Genomic DNA, 18,007 nt, shown 5'->3' with positions numbered 1-18,007 from the left:
GTACCGGTAATGCAGAATTTAAACAGAAACTTTGTTTACTAGAAAACGCGACAGGGCTTCTATGTACACACAAACGCTGATAGATATGTCAAACATCCAATCTTATGGGCTTTTTAAAATTCCCGTAGTGAAATTTATTAATAGCAGGACATTTTTATGTTTACAGTTTTCTCATTAGTGCATGTTTGACAGACACAGCGTTTGTTCTGATGAATGAGTCTGTGCAGCTTTATTCTGATTTGATTTTTTTCTTGTGAAAATGTGTAGTGGTTTCCCATGGAAAACTGATATGTGAGCAGAGAGATACAATTCATTTATCCAATGTACACACTCTGCTATTATAATAAACTTTTATATTTTATGATGTGCCATAAATCTTTCCATGGGCTTTGTTTATGCTTTTTTATGTTTTATTTGGTGTTTGAATAATGAAATATGTAATGAAATACAATTCATTACCACCAGAAACCAAAACCTCCAAAATGATGATACTGTTGAATCAACACCTTTCTAAACCGTTTCAACATAAACTGAGCTTTAATGAAGGTAGGATTCATATCAGGATTTTTGTATTTGACTGTATTTGGCCATATTAGTTTCAGCTAGGTGTACCTAATAAACTGGAAACTGGGTGTAACAACAGAAATTTGTAGCCTATACAGTCTTCAGGCTTAGGTTTACCTTTGCTCTGCAACAGGTTGACTCACCACCACCCCTAAATCTGAATCTAAAGGTGGATTTCCATATTTATAGCTGAGTCCACGCTGCCTTCTCTCCCCACTGATGCAGACCTGGGCGCTGAGACAACGTCAATTGAAGATGACGATTTGTCAATGCTTCCATTCCTGTCTTTCATCCAGATTGCATACAGAGAGTTGGACCGGTAATCAAACTGCATTCAAAGACAAAGTCATGGAAGACAAAAGTTATTTGTATATTTGCTTTTCCAGTTTCCTGAGTCTTCACATCACATCTGAAAATATTCATGGCTCACCTCTGACCGTTTCTCCTCTGTCGGTGTGTCCTGCGTTTGCTGTCTTTTGCCTAAATAGAGATGATGTGATTAGACAAGTACATACCTCTCCATAATTGATATATTCACCACAACCTTATGATAATAATTCTCACCTTTGTATTTAATAGCGGCCCCAACACTAACACAGAGCAATACAATGCTAAAAACACCCAGAACAGGCCACTGCCACTGGACTCCACTGGCTGAAGATTCCTCTAGAAACTCTGACGATGAAGAGTAAATCTCTTAAGTGCACCACCATGAAACAGGTGCATACAAAGAAAGTAGAATTATAATGAGATCTTGCTAAGATGTACAATCATCTGTACCTTCAGCCTGTCTTTCTATGCTGTGAACTGCTCCAGAGCCAGACAGGCTGTGTTCTCTGAAGCTGTAACCCAGGCTCCTGATGTCCCTGCCCCGGTAGTAGTTGTTGGTGCGTAGAGGGAGGAATGGGGCCATGTAGGCGTACGCTCTCTGAGCTGGATGGACCAGGTCACTATCAGGATAGGCCGCATCATTGTCGGCCTTCAACCACTCCTCGAGAATCCTGATACCCATTTATACAGCACAGAGAATATTATAAAAATAAATCATCATTACTGACAACCCAAAAAAAACTTTGTTTTCAAAGATTAAAGGATAGGTTCACATTTCTTCAAATTTGCCTTAAAACAGTATTTGTATATGTGCATGTTGAAATAGTTTTTGGTCTCATACTAAACCAAATTATTACTTTGTGTTGGTTTGATTTACAAGTATCCAAGGAAATGTGCTGTCTGTGATTGAGGAACTGTCATACTAAGACTCTAACTGTGGAATAGACCTACTTTATTTGTTTAACACAGACTGCAGAAACTGCTTCAGACGAACTTTATAATGCATTTTTACACTGAGTGAGAACTGTGGATTTTGTCCCACTTCATTTACGCTGAAACCACTTTGTGACGGGGTCTTTTAGGATAAACATTATAGCTTAAATTTGAATTTTATTATTAATTAAAATTACATGACCTACTTGTCAACGAAGCTGTGATGTACCATGAATATGGGGTCATTGGCTGCAGTAGGGACCAGAGACATTGTGCCATTGAAGTATCTGTGGACCAGGTTGTGCATAGAGGTAGTCAGGTGTCGGGAATCGTCAGGAATCTCAAAACCTCGAATGACAGAATAACACGTTTTAACTACATTTACAATTTGATTGCCATGTTTTTGTTTTTTTTCTATCTAGCTCTTTTATTGCTTTATGTTTGAAAACTCCTACTCGACAAATTGTTGACATTTTGGTGGCAGACACTTGAAGTAAAAGTCACCTGTTCTTAATAAGAAATATAATTTGTGTGTTAGGCACTTTACCTTCCAGCTTGTTCCTGAAGCTGTTCTTAGAGCTTTTGTTAAATGGAGGTGTGTCAAAATGTTTTGTTGCCAATGTCTCCTCAACATCACCAGCGGTTGGCAGTGTTTTATATATTGGGTCCTTTCCAGGGTTGCGGATCAGAGGTGCAGGATCATCAGAGTCGATGCAAATTATACCAAGACTTTCATCATAGGGACATATGGTCTGTGGAGAAAAGATGAGTTAGAAGAAGAGAAAGCGCAGGCATCTGGAAAAGAAGGAGAATGATATCTCACCTTCCACTTTGAGAAACGGGAAGCACTGTCTATACGACCATCTTGGCGAACTCCCCCAAAGTACTTGTTGGTGCAGATGTTGCAGTGGTCGGTTCTGGTCCAGTCCCAATATGGGATGTAGAAATCATGGTTCCCTGTGAGGTCCCTGATCTCCCTCTCAATGAAAAGCAGGAACACTCGGTGCCAGAAGAGAAAAGCAGGGCCCCGGTGTGCAGCATTATTTTCAGAACCAGCATAGCTCTTAGCTGAGTAGTAGTGCATCCATACATACAGATTATAGACACTTGTGTTGTGAAATTCATAGTTCCCTTTCACTGTTGTGTCATTACTTGTTAGGATCACGTAACGGCTGCTGGGGCTCTTTTTTGCCAGGTCCAAACTTGAGAGGAAGTTCTCCCTCTCAGAATCAGTCATATCTGTTATCTCTTTCCTCACCACATGGTGCGGCGTCTGACAGTCCGGTCCTCTCCAGCCCGGGAGGCACTGACCACAGTCAAATCCGTCATAGTTTCCCCAGCATGTACACACTGAATCATAGAAGGCACGAGGCCAGTCTACCCTGTAGTCTACTGGTTTTGGAAGGTCTCTTGCCGGATGTGGTGCACATAGTCCTCGTCCTGAGTTAAATCCACAAGGAGACCCATTCCAGAGGGGACAACATGTCCGGCTATCAAGAGCCTCTGATGTGGTACAGGCACCTGGAAACTGAGCCTCCACATCTCTGAGGCTTGTCAGATATAACAAAAGTACCAGCCAAAACCACTGAAATGACAGCAGCATGGTGGAGGAGATGGAGACAGATCACTGCACTACTTGACTCTACTAGTTCATGCCAGGAAGATACGCAAGACTCACCAGCTTGCTTCTCACAGCTTCTTTTTAAAGGGCAAATGTCGTAAGACTCTTATACTTTGACATTTATGTTGCAATATTTGAACAAGTAGGACGTAGGCATTACTGGGAGGTCTCCAGACAGCTGTTCAGTGACACTGCTGTCTCTTACATAAGACTGTGTGCAACATCAGTGGACCAGGCAAAGAGGTTCATCATATCCATTCTATCTTACTATATATTCAGTACTTACGGTTAATTTTCAAACCAGATTAAAAGTGAATGACATTGCTTGTGTTGTATCAGCTGTGTCAACATAAGACCCCAGATGTTCATGGTTTAATCAGTGTACTGAGTGTCTATGTGTGTGCAAGACAAAGACAGAGAGATAAGAAAGAGAAGTGGATAAACAGAACTTTGGATGGAAAAGTCATAGATCACTTACTGTATATAGCATCGAGCAGTCCTTCTCATGAACAGATTCCCATATTGTTTGACATGATGCAGAGCACAGTTGTGCCAATATTTATCTTTTTAGGGCATTTTTGTTGGCAGAAAACATCTTATTATGGTTATTTAGAAGACCTGCATGCTGAATCTCCTTACATGTTGCCAAATTAAAACACATGTCTCTTAAACACTGGGCACGTCTATTATATGAGAGGTACTCAAGTGCTTCAAACGTCAGTGGCCAAACCACACCTCAGTACAGTTGTTGAGTACAACTGCCTCATGAGCTACCGCGCATGTGTCGGAGCCTCGGGTGTTAGAGGACCATCACTAACGACGACTCCCACACTCTTCCAACCTAACCACCACCCTGAGTCAGGGTGCCGTTTCAACATGCATATGCTGGTGGTGCATGCTGGCAGATGGGGACGAGGCCAATTTGCCAATTCCCCACACAGTAATATGATAGATAATAGAAAACTGCGTAGCGGCGCAGATGATTTTTTTTACGTGGTTGTGCCGCCCCGCATGTGCCAAAAACCGCCACTGCACCCAAGTAAGTATTGTTGCTGGGCAGAAAAATTTAATCTAATAAGATCAAATCAGATGATAGCTTACATAGCTAATAACAAGACTGAATTTTCTCATGTGGGAAAAAAGCTTCAACATGCTTTGCATGTTAGAAATACCAGTGTAAGAAGCCTTGTTTTGAATGAGGCTGACAAGTGCAGTGGTGACCTTGAAAAAGACAAGTGACTTGCCAAAAAAACACGTTTGGACAGAAAACACTATGTATCAGCTTATAAAGAATGATAATAATATAAGTAAATCATATTATAAATAATATAAACACGTTGTCAGGGCCAGATTATTCTGTTAAGGGGCCCCTAGGCAAAAATTTGCTGCAGGGCCCCAAAAGCCAAAGATTTATCCATTTCCACTGGTTTAGGGAATTTACTTAGTTACAAATGTGTTATTTTCACCAGCAAGGAATAATACCAATGACTGAGATGGGTCCTGTACATTAGATACTTATCTGGCCCTGTCTTGAGGCGGGGACGTGTGTGAAACTCTAGTTTTAACATCTTTGTCATTATATTGTCTTCACTTGGAGTGTATTCGTAAATGAAGTTGAGTCTAATCGAAGTACCACAAACTAAGACAGAATAAAACTACAGTATGTAACTTTTTCCTAATATTTTTAGTTGCAATATGTTCTAAAGCATATCTTAGTGTCAAAAAGTGACATCAAAGGTTTCTGTGACCCAGACTCATAGAGCAGCCTGGCAGCAGTGCAGGGATATTCCCTTCTAATGTTTTTGACTGAGTCGCCCTTGGGAGCTCACAGCTGTCAATCTGCTGTGAAAATGCTTCTTGACTACTAGTAAGTAAACTTTATTTATACAGCACTTTTCACAGATAAAAGATCACAAAGTGCTTTACAATAAAAAGTGCAGAGTGCCATGAGATAAAAATAAAAATAAGACAATTAAAATAACACTACATAAATACAACTTAATAAAATAATGTAAAACTACTCCTCTCACACCGAGGCTTCAAGCTAGTATAAGCTTCTGGAAGGTGTCACTGTGGCTGACCCACAGGCTAGCAAACGCCTGATTCCTGTGTTAACTGAGATGGTGTATATGATGAGGATGCAGGTGAAGGACTTGGCGAGTGTAACGGAGCAAGAACAAAGATGTATAAAGAGCTGGATTTGGTGTCGTCACTTAGTCTTGCTTCCTGTTTGTCCCAGTGGCCACTTGTAGTATTGCAAAGGAAAAAAATCAGCTGTGGCTCAAAAAGCATTTTCCTCATAGGTCACTATTATCATAAAGACGTCAGTAAAACTGTTGACAGGACAACTGCAAACAAGATTGGTTTTTACTCTTTCTATTGGGAATTTTTAATTTACTATTTTTATATTTATAAAACTTTCCCAGAACCTAAAGAAGTGTGCAGACTCATGTTTGAACCTGGTATCCATTATATCCATGAGCAGGGAGAGGGAGGGATGCAAGAGAATAGTTTGCTTTTGGGAATTTTAATTTCTTTCAAAGTGTAGCTTTGGTTTTGTTTCACTGTTAACACTGTTAAGTGATATGTGACAACTGCATGAAGCAATGAAGTCTATGAAGATGATCACTATCTTTTCATGCCTTTAATATTAAACCTTCTGTAACTGTGTGTTTTCAGGCTTGTAGTGCTGATTGTTACATATGCCACAGTCCTTACAGGATACAAATACAAAGAGTTTAGAGAGTTCTTATTTCCACCACAGAATTACACTGAATCTCTACACTTCAGTTTTACATTTAAGCAAAATCAGAGATTAGACAAATACACACCTCTCCAAAATGATTTTATTCATCACAAGCTTATGATAACAATTTTCGCATTTGTATTTAATAACAGCAGCAACACTAACACAAATTAATACAATGCTAAAAACACCCAAAACAGGCCACTGACACTGGACTCCACTGGCTGAAAATGAGGAGTACACTTCTCACGTGCACCACCATGAGACAGGTGCATATGAAGAAAGTAGAATTATGATAAGCTCTTATTTGGTGTTAGATTAATTTTACTATCATCTGCATCTACATCCTGTCTTGATACACTTGATACACATACACATTTTAAGCTGTGCATATGGACTGTGGCGTAAACGCTTACCTGACCTCCTTCTCCTTGTAATTAATTTTGTTAATATTTTTTGTTAACTTTTTTCTTTATGTTGGAAATTTAATATTTGATTGCCCCCCCCCCCCCCTTTTTTTTTTGGTTTGGATTACTTTGCTTTCCTTGTAGTTTCGTTTTTCTTAAATTAGGTTCTTTGATTTATGAAGTATTCTGTTCATCTGTATCCCGTGCCTGTTTATTTATTCTTTTTCCTGAGGCTGATGGTTTTGCTTAATGTTGATATTCTTTTGTTCAATTATTGCTGATATTTTTTTAAATTTTGATTTTCTTTTCATTAACAGTTTTCTTTTACTGAAATACCAACCATATGCTTTGTTTGACAGCTGGTATCCTTGGTTATTGTGTTTCTGGTTGATTTGTAATTTTGCGGCTATAAACCTGACAAGTTTTGGGTTTATTCTTTTTATTGTTGTTGTTATTTGTATATTGGTTATTTTCTTTGGCTGAGTGTAACCGTACTAATTTTATCCCCTAGTTCTTTTCAGTTGCTGAGAGCCAAAGGTGGTGGTGGTCCAACTGTCGTCGGGGGGTGGTTCTCCCTTCCTTCCTATGTGTTGTGCGTCCCCCTGGTCTTGGTTTCCCCTCAGTAAGTGTGTGTGTGTGTATGTGTGTGTGTGTGTGTGTGTGTGTGTGTGTGTGTGTGTGTGTGTGTGTGTGTGTGTGTGTGTGTGTGTGTGTGTGTGCGCGTGTGTGCGTGTGTGTGTGTGTGTGTGTGGCTTTCACTTGTGGCTCGGGTGACCTTAGTTTTTTTGGAATCCCCCACACACCTTTTGATCTGGTTCTCGACTGGTTTGCCTCAGCCCTGATAAGGTTCCCCTTTCCCTCACATCCCTGTATGCATGGTGTTTGATGGTATTTTAAAGATTTAATAAAGTATATTCTTTTAGTTTGCCCTGGAACCATGTCTCCTGCTTTGTTGTATAATGAACCTGAGTGCCTTGCAGTGGTTACTGTTACTTTCAACAGCACTGTTGCCCATGAAGTTGGAATAAAATATATTTTACCTCTTCTCATGAAATAATTGTGACAATGTGATTTATTCTTGATAAAGTGTATATCTTCTCAAAACTTTGTTTTTTCAATCTCTTCCAGTGTGATTACTGATGTGTATAAATAGGAATAAAAAGAGGAATGTGTTTGAAAACAAAATTAACAAATTAATTATTAACAAAATTATGCCAACTTTATGGGCAGTGTAATTTGTGTATTTGGGCAAAATTCCCAAGGTGGCGTTGTCTGACTTTCTGTTGTTTCTCCTAGTTGGGTATTAAATTCTAAATTCCGTGTCATTGCTCCCCTGTCGTGGTAAAATGGGTCGCACTGTGGTCTCTGTAACTGTAACCCAGGTTCCTGATGTTCTTGTCCCAGTAGTAGCTGCTGGTGCGTAGTGGGAAGAAGGGGGCCATGTGGGCGTCTGCCCTCTGGGCTGCAGGGACCAGGTCACTGTCAGGATAGGTAGCATCACTGTGGGTCGGCAACCACTCCTCTAGAATCCTGGTTCCCATTTATACAGCACAGAGAATATTATACAAATCATTTAGTAAATCATTGCTATGTTGTTAACTTAAATGCAATGTGAGCACTTCACAGAGTGGTCACTCAAAAGTGTATCTTCATTTTCAAAGATTAAAGGATAGGTTCACATTTTTTCCAAATTTGTCTTAAAACAGTGTGTGTGTATATATGTAAATTACATACACATTTTGGTCTCATAATCAATGTGCACATGGTCAATATTGTATTCAAATAGCCTCAAAAAAGCTGAGCCTATCCCTTAATTGGAATTTTATCATGAATTAAAACGATATGACCTACTTGTCAACGAAGCTGTGGTGTACCATGAATATGGGGTCATTGGCAGCAGTAGGGACCTGAGACATTGTGCCATTGAAGTAATTGTGGACCAGGTTGTGCATAGAGGATTTCAGGTGTCGGGAATCATAAGGTATATCAAAACCTTGGAGGACAGAATAACACATTTTAACTACATTTGCAGTTTACTCTCCCTGTTTTTGCTTAATATATATATGTATATATATATATTTGTTTTTACTTATCATTTTGTTTTATTACTTTGTGTTTGAGAATTCTCACTTGACAAATTGTTGACATTTTGGTGGCAGACATTTGAAGTAAAGGTCACCTGTTTTTAACAAGAAATATACACCGTTGCCCATAAAGTGTGATTACTGATGTTTATAAATAGGAATAAAAAGAAAACAAAATTCTTCCAACTTTATGGGCAATGTATCAGAATCAGAATCAGAAAAACTTTATTAATCCCCGTAGGGAAATTCTTACTGTTACTTACAACTCCCAATTGAAAATGAAGAAAAGAGGAAAATTGCACATAGTGTGTAGTAAGAGAAAAAAGTTTCTAAAATAAATAAGTGAAGTGAAAACAAAAGAAAAGTATAGTATAATGAAAATCAAGTAAAAATATTGCAATACCCCCCTTACAGTATACATATACTCCAATATCAAACAGAACAATATAATACAAATAATATAAATAAAAATAGTGTAATTTGTATATTAGGCAATTTACCTTCTAGCTTGTTCCTGAAGCTGCCCCCAGATCTTCTGTTGAATGGAGTTGTGTCAAAAAATAGTCTTGCCAGTGTGTCTTTAACATCCTCAGCGGTTGGCAGTGTGTTGCTGGATGGATCCTTTCCAGGGTTGCGGATTAGAGGTGCAGGATCATCAGAGTCAATGCAAATTATACCAAGAGTTTCATCATAGGGACATATGGTCTGTGGAGAAAAGATGAGTTAGAAGAAGAAAAAACACAGGTATCTGGAAAAGAAGGAGAATTAAATCTCACCTTCCACTTTGAGAAACGGGAAGCACTGTCTATACGACCATCTTGGCGAACTCCCCCAAAGTACTTGTTGGTGCAGATGTTGCAGTGGTCGGTTCTGGTCCAGTCCCAATATGGGATGTAGAAATCATGGTTCCCTGTGAGGTCCCTGATCTCCCTCTCAATGAAAAGCAGGAACACTCGGTGCCAGAAGGGAAAAGCTGGGCCCTGGTGTGCAGCATCATTATGAGTACCAGCATAAACCTTGGCTGCATAGTAGTGCATCCATACATACAGATTATAGACACTTGTGTTGTGAAATTCATAGTTCCCTTTCACAGTTGTGTCATTACTTGTAAGGATCACGTAACGGCTGCTGGGGCTCTTTTTTGCCAGGTCCAGACTTGAGAGGAAGTTCTCCCTCTCAGAATCAGTCATATCTGTGATCTCTTTCCTCTCCACATGGTGCGGTGTCTGACAGTCCGGTCCTTTCCAGCCCGGGAGGCACTGACCACAGTCAAATCCATCATAGTTTCCCTGGCATGTACACACTGAATCATAGAAGGCACGAGGCCAGTCTACCCTGTAGTCTACTGGTTTTCGGTGAACTAATGCAGGATGTGGTGCGCAGAATCCTCGCCCTGATCTACACCCACAAGGAGACCCATTCCAGAGGGGACAACACGTCCGGGTATTAAGAGCCTCTGGTGTGGTACAGGCACCTGGAAACTGAGCTCCCACATCTCTGAGGCTCATCAGATATAACAAAAGTACCAGCCAAAACCACTGAAATGACAGCAGCATGGTGGAGGAGATGGAGACAGATCACTGCACTACTTGAGTCCCCTATTTAATACCAGGAGGATACAGAAAGCTCATCAGCTTGCTCTCTTTTTAAGGGGCAAATGCTGCAGGACTCTTGTACTTTGACATTTATGTTGCAATATTTGAACAAGTAGCACGTAGGCATTTCTGGGAAGTCTCCAGGCAGCTGTTCAATAACACTACTCCATCTCATACAGAAAATTGTGTGCAACTTCACTGGCAAAGAAATTCATCATAGGTGGTTGACCTTCTTTGGGTGTGGTTGACCTCCTTTCTGTTTCCTGCCAGAACACCTGCTCACCTGTCTACAGCCCACCCCCATCTGGTCTGGAACCTATGCAGATGGGACAAGCATGGTTGTCACCTGCAGAGACACTCTGTCATATAAGGACTGGAGAGTATTTAGATATTTAAAAAAGGCAAATTCATTCTTCTCAGCAAACATTTGCTGCAGGGCCCCCAAAGCCAAAGATTCTTCCATTTCCACTGGTTTAGGGAATTTACTTAGTTGCAAATGTGTTATTTTTACCATCAAAAACACAATATCAATGACTGAGATGGGTCCTGTATATTAGATAATTATCTGGTGCTGTCTTGAGAAGGGGACGTGTAAATCTCTAGTTTTAACACCCTTGTCAATATATTGTCTTCACTTGGAGTGTTTTCATAAATAAAGTTGAGTCTAATGAAAGTACCACAAACTAAGACAGAATAAAACTTGTTGCAATATCTTCTAAAGCATATCTTAATGAGGAGAGATGTGTTATGATCAGTCCCTTTGGTGATTGTTTTAGTACTTTTTTGGACTCTTGGTTTCTTTAGTTCTGTTTAACATTTCCTGTTTTATTTTTGAAGTTATGTTCCTAGTGTGTCTGTTCCCAGCTTACTTCCTGTCTTTGTTTCCCGCGGCCTGCCCTTGTTGATTGTCTGACCCGTTTTCCTGTATTCAAGTCTCTCTGCTCCCCTGTCTCTTTGTTACTTTGTCAGTTTGTGTTGGTCCCTGTGTCTGCTTCGGCATTGCTTCCCCTGTGTCAGCTCTTGTGTTTGTTCCCAGTGATGCTCCCTGAATCTGTTTTTCTAGTTTGTTTGTTCCTGGGTACATGGACTTTAGTTTCTCAGTTCTGTTTGACCTTTATGCCAGTGAGTTTTTGCAATTTAAAAACACTGTCAATAATCAGTCTACTTTGAGTGTCTGTGTTTGGGTCCTCTTCCTTGTGTTCCTGGCTACACTTCTTAACAAGGTGATGTCAAAGGTTCCTGTGACCCAGATTCATTGAACAGCCTGGCAGCATTGCAGAGGTATTTCCTTCTAGCCCTTGGGAGCTCACTTTGTCACTATGGCTGACTCACAGGCTAGCAAATGCATGGTTCCTGCATTAAACGAGATGGCGTATATGATGAGGATGTAGGTGAAAGTCTGGGCAAATCAAATCAAGCTTTATTGTCACTTTGCTGTACATACAACTGCAGTGCAGACAAAATGAGAGATTGTTTCCTGGGGTCAGGAGAGTGAAGGTAAAAACAAAAAAATAAAAATCGTAATAATGAATACTAAATAAATACTAAAGAGAAAAACAAACACTCAGATCCCTGCAAACAACCCCCCTCACCCTGACCTCCACCCCTAAGACCGCAACCCCAACCCCTACCCCCACCCCCACAGCTCCCCACACACCTCCCCAAATATATTGCAAGATGCCCGTTGTACAAGAGTCAGAAGGGTATGTATTCAGAGGGCAGTAGGGGATGGCAGTGACCTTGTAGAGAGTGCGGTGTTCGTATAAATTAAAATAGTGAATCACCTCAAATGCTAGTATATTGACCACACAAACTGTGTGGTGTTTAACATCCCTCATTAAGGGTTGCTGTTGGTGGGTTGGCCAGTCTCCGTAGGGCCCCAGGTCACAGACAAACTAATGTAAACATCAGTTATCTAACGTTAACATTATAGCGAATGTCTTTATTGTGTGTAAGATGAATATCTTTCTTTTCTTTTCTTTTATTATTTATTTGTTAATAAACACTGTTATAAATGTCAGTTAGCTAAAAGGATATTTTACTTGTAATCTCTGGACAGATGTAACATGACAGTCAATGTGCTGTCTTTAAAGGTTAAAAATAATATTTAAAGTTCAGAAGTTAAAAGTGTTTTTAAAAAGTGTAAAAGTTTTATTTTCCCGTAGTTCATGGAAATTCTATCAGAGTGAGTGTTCTGTTCTTTTCTTGGTTTTTGGAAACGGCGACAGAGTGAGCGTTCTTTCTGTTGACATTCCCATTCGCATCTTTGCCGCTCCGCTCTGCTCCGTCGCCTCTGTCAATAAGTTAGGTCAGCGACGTAGAGATGGGCTGGTAAATCTATCTCATGTGGTTGCACACGCTTCAGCCTGGGAACATAACAGTCTGTAAATATTCTGTGTGCAGTGTTCAAACTGGTATGTTTATTGTATTGTGTTGTAAGTATTCTGTGTTAGCAGCTACGATACGAACAAGCTAACTTACGCAGTATTTAGTGGAGTTTGTTTGCTAGCCGCATTACATGTTGCGTAGTGTACTGTTGTTTAAGGTGTTTTTTGTATTTATGTGGTCACCATATTTGTGTTACATGATTGTGCAGATACTGATTTGGTTTTTTTTCCTGTTGTATTTCAGTTTTACGCGCGTGTGTATTTGGATTTGTGCACATGTACAAGAGGACACAACCAGACTTCAGTAAAAGCGAGAAAAGTCACGCCTTTCATTTTTTTATTGGAGCACAACCCTTATCTGACTGGCCTACGCATGGTGTACGCATGGTGAGCGCAGTACAGTCAACCTAAAACATGACAGTCAAAAACAGCCTACTATCATAACAATGATTTAAGTAGGATGTAAATGTCCAGAACAGTAATATAAAGGAAACTGTTAATATGTGTCCTACTAGACATCATTATGCTAAATTACCAAAGGTGGCACAGAAGCAAGTTGTACATATATTAATACAACACATTTAAAGCAAAAACATAAATCTCTGCTACAGTAATTGTATTTGATTGATTTGTGCCAACCACCATTCCAACATGTCACACATCCAACATACCATTTATTCCACAGGTCCTCTGTACAAACCTGTGAAAAGTCCTAGCTGCTGGGTTTAGGACGTATAAAATCCTCCAGGCTACGGTGGTAATCATTTGTCATCTTATCACTAATCTGTTGTGATTTCTTTTTTATATTGATTCTTAAAGTTTTGAATATCTGATTTAATGCATAACATTGTTATGTATGTGCATATATGCAGTGAAAGGAAAACACACAGTAGAGAGTACACAGGCCTCTGTCTTTGGTCCAGTCTGGATCTACTGAATCTTTGTACAAGTAGACATGTTTTCTTAAAATTCTATGTTAATGTTGTTCTCATGATTCCTCATGCTTGTTTTTACCCCTGAAGATGTGGTGCTGCTTGAGAAACCCAAACTAAAGTTTATGAACAAGGTGCCTGACTTTAAAAAGGCTAAGGAAGAGATCAAGAGGTTGAGGGATACCCAAGGTTCAGCTATGGTAGAATTTATAGAATTTCTAATTTCCACCACAAAATTACACTGAATCTTTTCACTTCAGTTTTACATTTATGCAAAATCAGAAATCAGACAAATGCGTACCTCTCCGAAATGGATATATTCATCACAGGCTTATGATAATAATTCTCACCTTTGCATTTAATAGCAACAGTAACACTAACACAATACAATGCTATAACAACCCAGAGCAGGCCACTGGCACTGGACTCCACTGGCTATCAAATTCCTCTAGAAACTCTGGCAGTGAAGAGTACATTTCTCATTTCCACTCCCACAAGACAGGTACATATGAAGAAAGTAAATCTGATAAGTTCTCTGAAAGAAATGATAAGATCTTATTTGTTAGATTAGTTATACTACCACCTTCAGAGTGAGGGATGCTGTGTTCTCTGTAACTGTAACCCAGGCTCCTGATGTTCTTGTCCCAGTAGTAGCTGCTGGTGCGTAGTGGGAAGAATGGGGCCATGTAGGCGTCTGCCCTCTGGGCTGCAGGGACCAGGTCACTGTCAGGGTAGGCTGCTTCATTGTGGGCCTGCAACCACTCTTCGAGAATCCTGATTCCCATTTATAGAGCACAGAGAATATTAAAAAAATAATTTTGTAAATCGTTGTTATTGTTATGTTGTTAACTCGAATATATATTATGAGCACAACACAAGGTGGTCACTCAAAAGTGTATCTTCATTTTCAAAGATTAAAGGATAGGTTCATATTTTTTTCAAATTTGTCTTAAAACAGTATGTGCATATATGTAAATTACATACACATTTTGGTCTCATAATCATTCATTCTTTCCTTGGTGGCTGTGAAGAGAATTCCATGTGATGAAGAACAAAATCCACAGCCCTTATTTTATTCAATAAATTCTTTCTAACATTTAATCAAAGCTAATATGAGGCTTCAGCGGTCTGAATTGGACAAACTAAGTGAGTATCTTCAGAAGTTGTAATGTGCCAGATTCCTGTTGTGTTGCTGTAACTCACCAAGGAAACGCTGTATTAAGTTTGTATTAGAGCACCGTAACTTTGGTATAGACCTACTTTATTTGTCTAACACAGACTGCAGAAGTCTCCATTTAGCTTCAGATGAACTTTGTAACTGCTTTGTGAAAGGGTCTTTAGGAGAAGAAATAACAGCACACAATAACCCTTACAATGTGCACATGATCATGCCAGCATTATATTCAAATAGACCTTACAAAAGCTGAGTCTATCCTTTCATTAGAATTTTATCATGAATTAAAACAATATGACCTACTTGTCAACGAAGCTGTGGTGTACCATGAATATGGGGTCATTGGCAGCAGTAGGGAGATATGACATTGTGCCATTGAAGTAATCGTGGACCAGGTTGTGCATAGAGGAATTCAAGTTCCTGAGAATTTCAAAACCTTGGAGGACAGAATAACACATTTTAACTACATTTAAATTGGCTCTACCTGTTTTTGTTTGTTTCACATCATTTTATTGCTTTATGTTTGAGAATTCTCACTTGTGAGTGCTTTGTAATTTTGGTAGCAGACATTTGAAGTAAAAGTCACCTGTTCTTAATAAGAAATATAATTTGTGTGTTAGGCACTTTACCTTCCAGCTTGCTCCTGAAGCTGTTCTTAGAGTTTTTGTTAAATGGAGGTGTGTCAAAATGTTCTGTTGCCAGTGTCTCTTTAACATCCGCAGTGGTTGGCAGTGTGTTGCTGGATGGATCCTTTCCAGGGTTGCGGATCAGAGGTGCAGGATCATCAGAGTCGATGCAAATTATACCAAGACTTTCATCATAGGGACATATGGTCTGTGGAGAAAAGATGAGTTAGAAGAAGAGAAAGCACAGGCATCTGGAAAAGAAGGAGAATTAAATCTAACCTTCCACTTTGAGAAACGGGAAGCACTGTCTATACGACCATCTTGGCGAACTTCCCCAAAGTACTTGTTGGTGCAGATGTTGCAGTGGTCGGTTCTGGTCCAGTCCCAATATGGGATGTAGAAATCGTGGTTACCTGTGAGGTCCCTGATCTCCCTCTCAATGAAAAGCAGGAACACTCGGTGCCAGAAGAGAAAAGCAGGGCCCTTGTGTGCAGCATCATTATGAGTACCAGCATAAACCTTGGCTGCGTAGTAGTGCATCCATACATACAGATTATAGACACTTGTGTTGTGAAATTTATAGTTCCCTTTCACTGTTGTGTCATTACTTGTAAGGATCATGTAACGGCTGCTGGGGCTCTTTTTTGCCAGGTCCAGACTTGAGAGGAAGTTCTCTCTCTCAGAATCAGTCATATCTGTTATCTCTTTCCTCACCACATGGTGCCGTGTCTGACAGTCCGGTCCTCTCCAGCCCGGGAGGCACTGACCACAGTCAAATCCGTCATAGTTTCCCCAACATGTACACACTGAATCATAGAAGGCACGAGGCCAGTCTACCCTGTAGTCTACTGGTTTTGCAAAGATTCTTACCACATGTGGTGCACATAGTCCTCGCCTTGAGTTAAACCCGCAAGGAGACCCATTCCAGAGCGGACAACATGTCCGGTTCTGAAGAGCCTCTGATGTGGTACAGGCACCTGGAAACTGAGCCTCCACATCTCTGAGGCTCGTCAGATATAACAAAAGTACCAGCCAAAACCACTGAAATGACAGCAGCATGGTGGAGGAGATGGAGACAGATCACTGCACTACTTGAGTCCCCTATTTAATACCAGGAGGATACAGGAAACTTGCCAGCTGGTTACTGGAAGCTAATTTTTGATATGCAAATACTGTAAGACTCTTGTACTTTGACATTTATTTTACAATATTTGAACAAGTAGCACATAGCCATTTCTGGGAAGTCTCCAGACAGCTGTTCAATAACACTGCTCTGTCTCTTACTGGAATTAGTCCCACATACTGAGATTTTATATGCTGGACAGTAAAATCTGAGCATCTAACAATAACAAATCAGTTGAGGTATTTATATATCTTAAATAAGATTAACTTCTGTGGATAAAAAACTTAATTGTCCGCTTGTTAGAAATACCAATGAAAGAAGCCTTATTTGGAAAGAGGCTGACAAGTGCAGTGTCTACCTCTGTCTCTTACAGAAGAGACAGAGCAGTGTTATTGAACAGCTATCTGGAGACCTCCCAGACAGCTGTTCAATAACACTGCTCTTTTTCTTACAGAAGACAGTGTGCAACATCACTGGAGCAAGCAAAGAGGTTCATCACATTCCTTCTATTTGACTATATATTCAGTTAGTTTGGTTACATTTTAAATATAATTCAAAGTGAATGGCATGGCTGGTGTTGCATCATCTGTATCAACATGAGATCGCAGAAGTTCATGGTTTAATCAGTGTCCTTAGCGTCTGTGTGTGTCTGTGTGTGTGCAAGACAAAGACAGAGATAAGAAAGGGGAGCTGACAAACAGAACTTTGGATGGAGCGGCCTTAGATGACTCATAGCATAGAGCAGTTCTCGTAAAACAGATTCCTGTATTGTGTGCATCACATGTTTTACCCATCTCTCAGCAGAGGAGACCCATCAACACACTGTGGTGACATGATAGAGAGTGCACTTGTGCTAGTGTGTATGTTTTTAGGGCATTTAATTGTTGGCAGAAAACTTATTGGTTGTTTAGATGTCCTACATGTTGAATCACCTTATATGTTGGCAAATTAAAACACACTTCTCTGAAATATGTCTATTGATCATATGTTTTCATTTTTCATTTATATGTATTTATTTTGTTTTTCATATGTTCATATTTTCATTTCAGTGATAATAATGATTATTTAGGTGAAGGACTGGTCCAGTGTTACAGGGCAACACATAGGTGTATTAAGAGCTGGATATGGTGCCATCACTTAGTCTGGTTTCCTGTTGGTCCCAGTGGCCACTTGTAGCTGCTGCCCAAAAAACATTTTCCTCATAGGTCACCATTATCATAAAGACATCAGTTAACAACTGCAAAGAAGATTGTTTTTTTTTTTTTTTTTATTTATTCTTTGTATAAACAAAGTTTTATAATTGTTAAAATTTTCCTATGGCATTGAAAAGTGAGTTTTGTTTTTGTAACATCATCGCAATTTTAGATCTTGTAGCTTTAGAACTGATACAGCACAGGAGATGTGGTTGCACAGGATTTAATGGGAATGTGGAAGCGGCTGTGTGCATATTCAGAGGGCCAAAGAAGATGGGTGTCTGTGCCCTAA

General features: G+C 39.8%; 3 protein-coding genes and 1 long non-coding RNA gene across 4 annotated transcripts; 1 reads left to right on the top strand and 3 right to left on the bottom strand.

Moving 5' to 3' along the window:
- Window positions 1-727: 727 nt before the first annotated feature.
- On the bottom strand, window positions 728-3,445 carry LOC121181227 (tyrosinase-like). The gene is made up of 7 exons (XM_041037085.1): window positions 2,651-3,445; window positions 2,375-2,579; window positions 2,034-2,175; window positions 1,345-1,565; window positions 1,129-1,239; window positions 995-1,044; window positions 728-892 (listed from the first exon to the last, which is right to left on the bottom strand). The coding sequence occupies exons 1-7, from the start codon at window positions 3,428-3,430 to the stop codon at window positions 728-730; spliced, it is 1,674 nt and encodes a 557-aa protein (XP_040893019.1). The 5' UTR covers window positions 3,431-3,445.
- A 4,478-nt stretch (window positions 3,446-7,923) lies between these two features.
- On the bottom strand, window positions 7,924-10,256 carry LOC121184588 (tyrosinase-like). Its single transcript, XM_041042407.1, has 4 exons — window positions 9,462-10,256; window positions 9,186-9,390; window positions 8,453-8,594; window positions 7,924-8,131 (listed from the first exon to the last, which is right to left on the bottom strand). The coding sequence occupies exons 1-4, from the start codon at window positions 10,239-10,241 to the stop codon at window positions 7,924-7,926; spliced, it is 1,335 nt and encodes a 444-aa protein (XP_040898341.1). The 5' UTR covers window positions 10,242-10,256.
- A 2,299-nt stretch (window positions 10,257-12,555) lies between these two features.
- Window positions 12,556-13,354, top strand: LOC121181280. The gene is made up of 2 exons (XR_005893999.1): window positions 12,556-12,694; window positions 12,912-13,354. It is a non-coding gene; the product is annotated as an uncharacterized LOC121181280 (long non-coding RNA).
- Window positions 13,355-13,772: 418 nt separating this feature from the next.
- LOC121181236 (tyrosinase-like) lies at window positions 13,773-16,458 on the bottom strand. The gene is made up of 5 exons (XM_041037098.1): window positions 15,679-16,458; window positions 15,403-15,607; window positions 15,077-15,209; window positions 14,180-14,373; window positions 13,773-14,096 (listed from the first exon to the last, which is right to left on the bottom strand). Exons 1-5 carry the CDS (start codon window positions 16,456-16,458, stop codon window positions 14,038-14,040), a joined length of 1,371 nt encoding a protein of 456 aa, XP_040893032.1. The 3' UTR covers window positions 13,773-14,037.
- Between the last annotated feature and the right edge of the window lie 1,549 nt (window positions 16,459-18,007).

Source organism: Toxotes jaculatrix, chromosome 1 (genome assembly GCF_017976425.1).
Source record: "Toxotes jaculatrix isolate fToxJac2 chromosome 1, fToxJac2.pri, whole genome shotgun sequence".
In the NCBI taxonomy this organism is placed as follows: domain Eukaryota; kingdom Metazoa; phylum Chordata; class Actinopteri; family Toxotidae; genus Toxotes; species Toxotes jaculatrix.
Note: the sequence above shows the minus strand (reverse complement) of the source record. Positions and strands in the feature narration are given on the sequence as shown.

Bases quoted from the DNA above. Each gene is read 5' to 3' on its own strand.
- LOC121181227 (XM_041037085.1), bottom strand. From the start codon at position 3,430: ATGCTGCTGTCATTTCAGTGGTTTTGGCTGGTACTTTTGTTATATCTG. The intron at 1,566-2,033 runs GTAGGTCATGTA...AATGGGTATCAG, and splicing joins CATCACAGCTTCGTTGACAA to GATTCTCGAGGAGTGGTTGA. The intron at 1,240-1,344 runs GTACAGATGATT...CTTCATCGTCAG, and splicing joins CATAGAAAGACAGGCTGAAG to AGTTTCTAGAGGAATCTTCA.
- LOC121184588 (XM_041042407.1), bottom strand. From the start codon at position 10,241: ATGCTGCTGTCATTTCAGTGGTTTTGGCTGGTACTTTTGTTATATCTG. The intron at 9,391-9,461 runs GTGAGATTTAAT...TTTTCTCCACAG, and splicing joins CCCGTTTCTCAAAGTGGAAG to ACCATATGTCCCTATGATGA. The intron at 8,595-9,185 runs GTAAATTGCCTA...CTGTCCTCCAAG, and splicing joins CTTCAGGAACAAGCTAGAAG to GTTTTGATATACCTTATGAT.
- LOC121181236 (XM_041037098.1), bottom strand. From the start codon at position 16,458: ATGCTGCTGTCATTTCAGTGGTTTTGGCTGGTACTTTTGTTATATCTG. The intron at 15,608-15,678 runs GTTAGATTTAAT...TTTTCTCCACAG, and splicing joins CCCGTTTCTCAAAGTGGAAG to ACCATATGTCCCTATGATGA. The intron at 15,210-15,402 runs GTAAAGTGCCTA...CTGTCCTCCAAG, and splicing joins CTTCAGGAGCAAGCTGGAAG to GTTTTGAAATTCTCAGGAAC.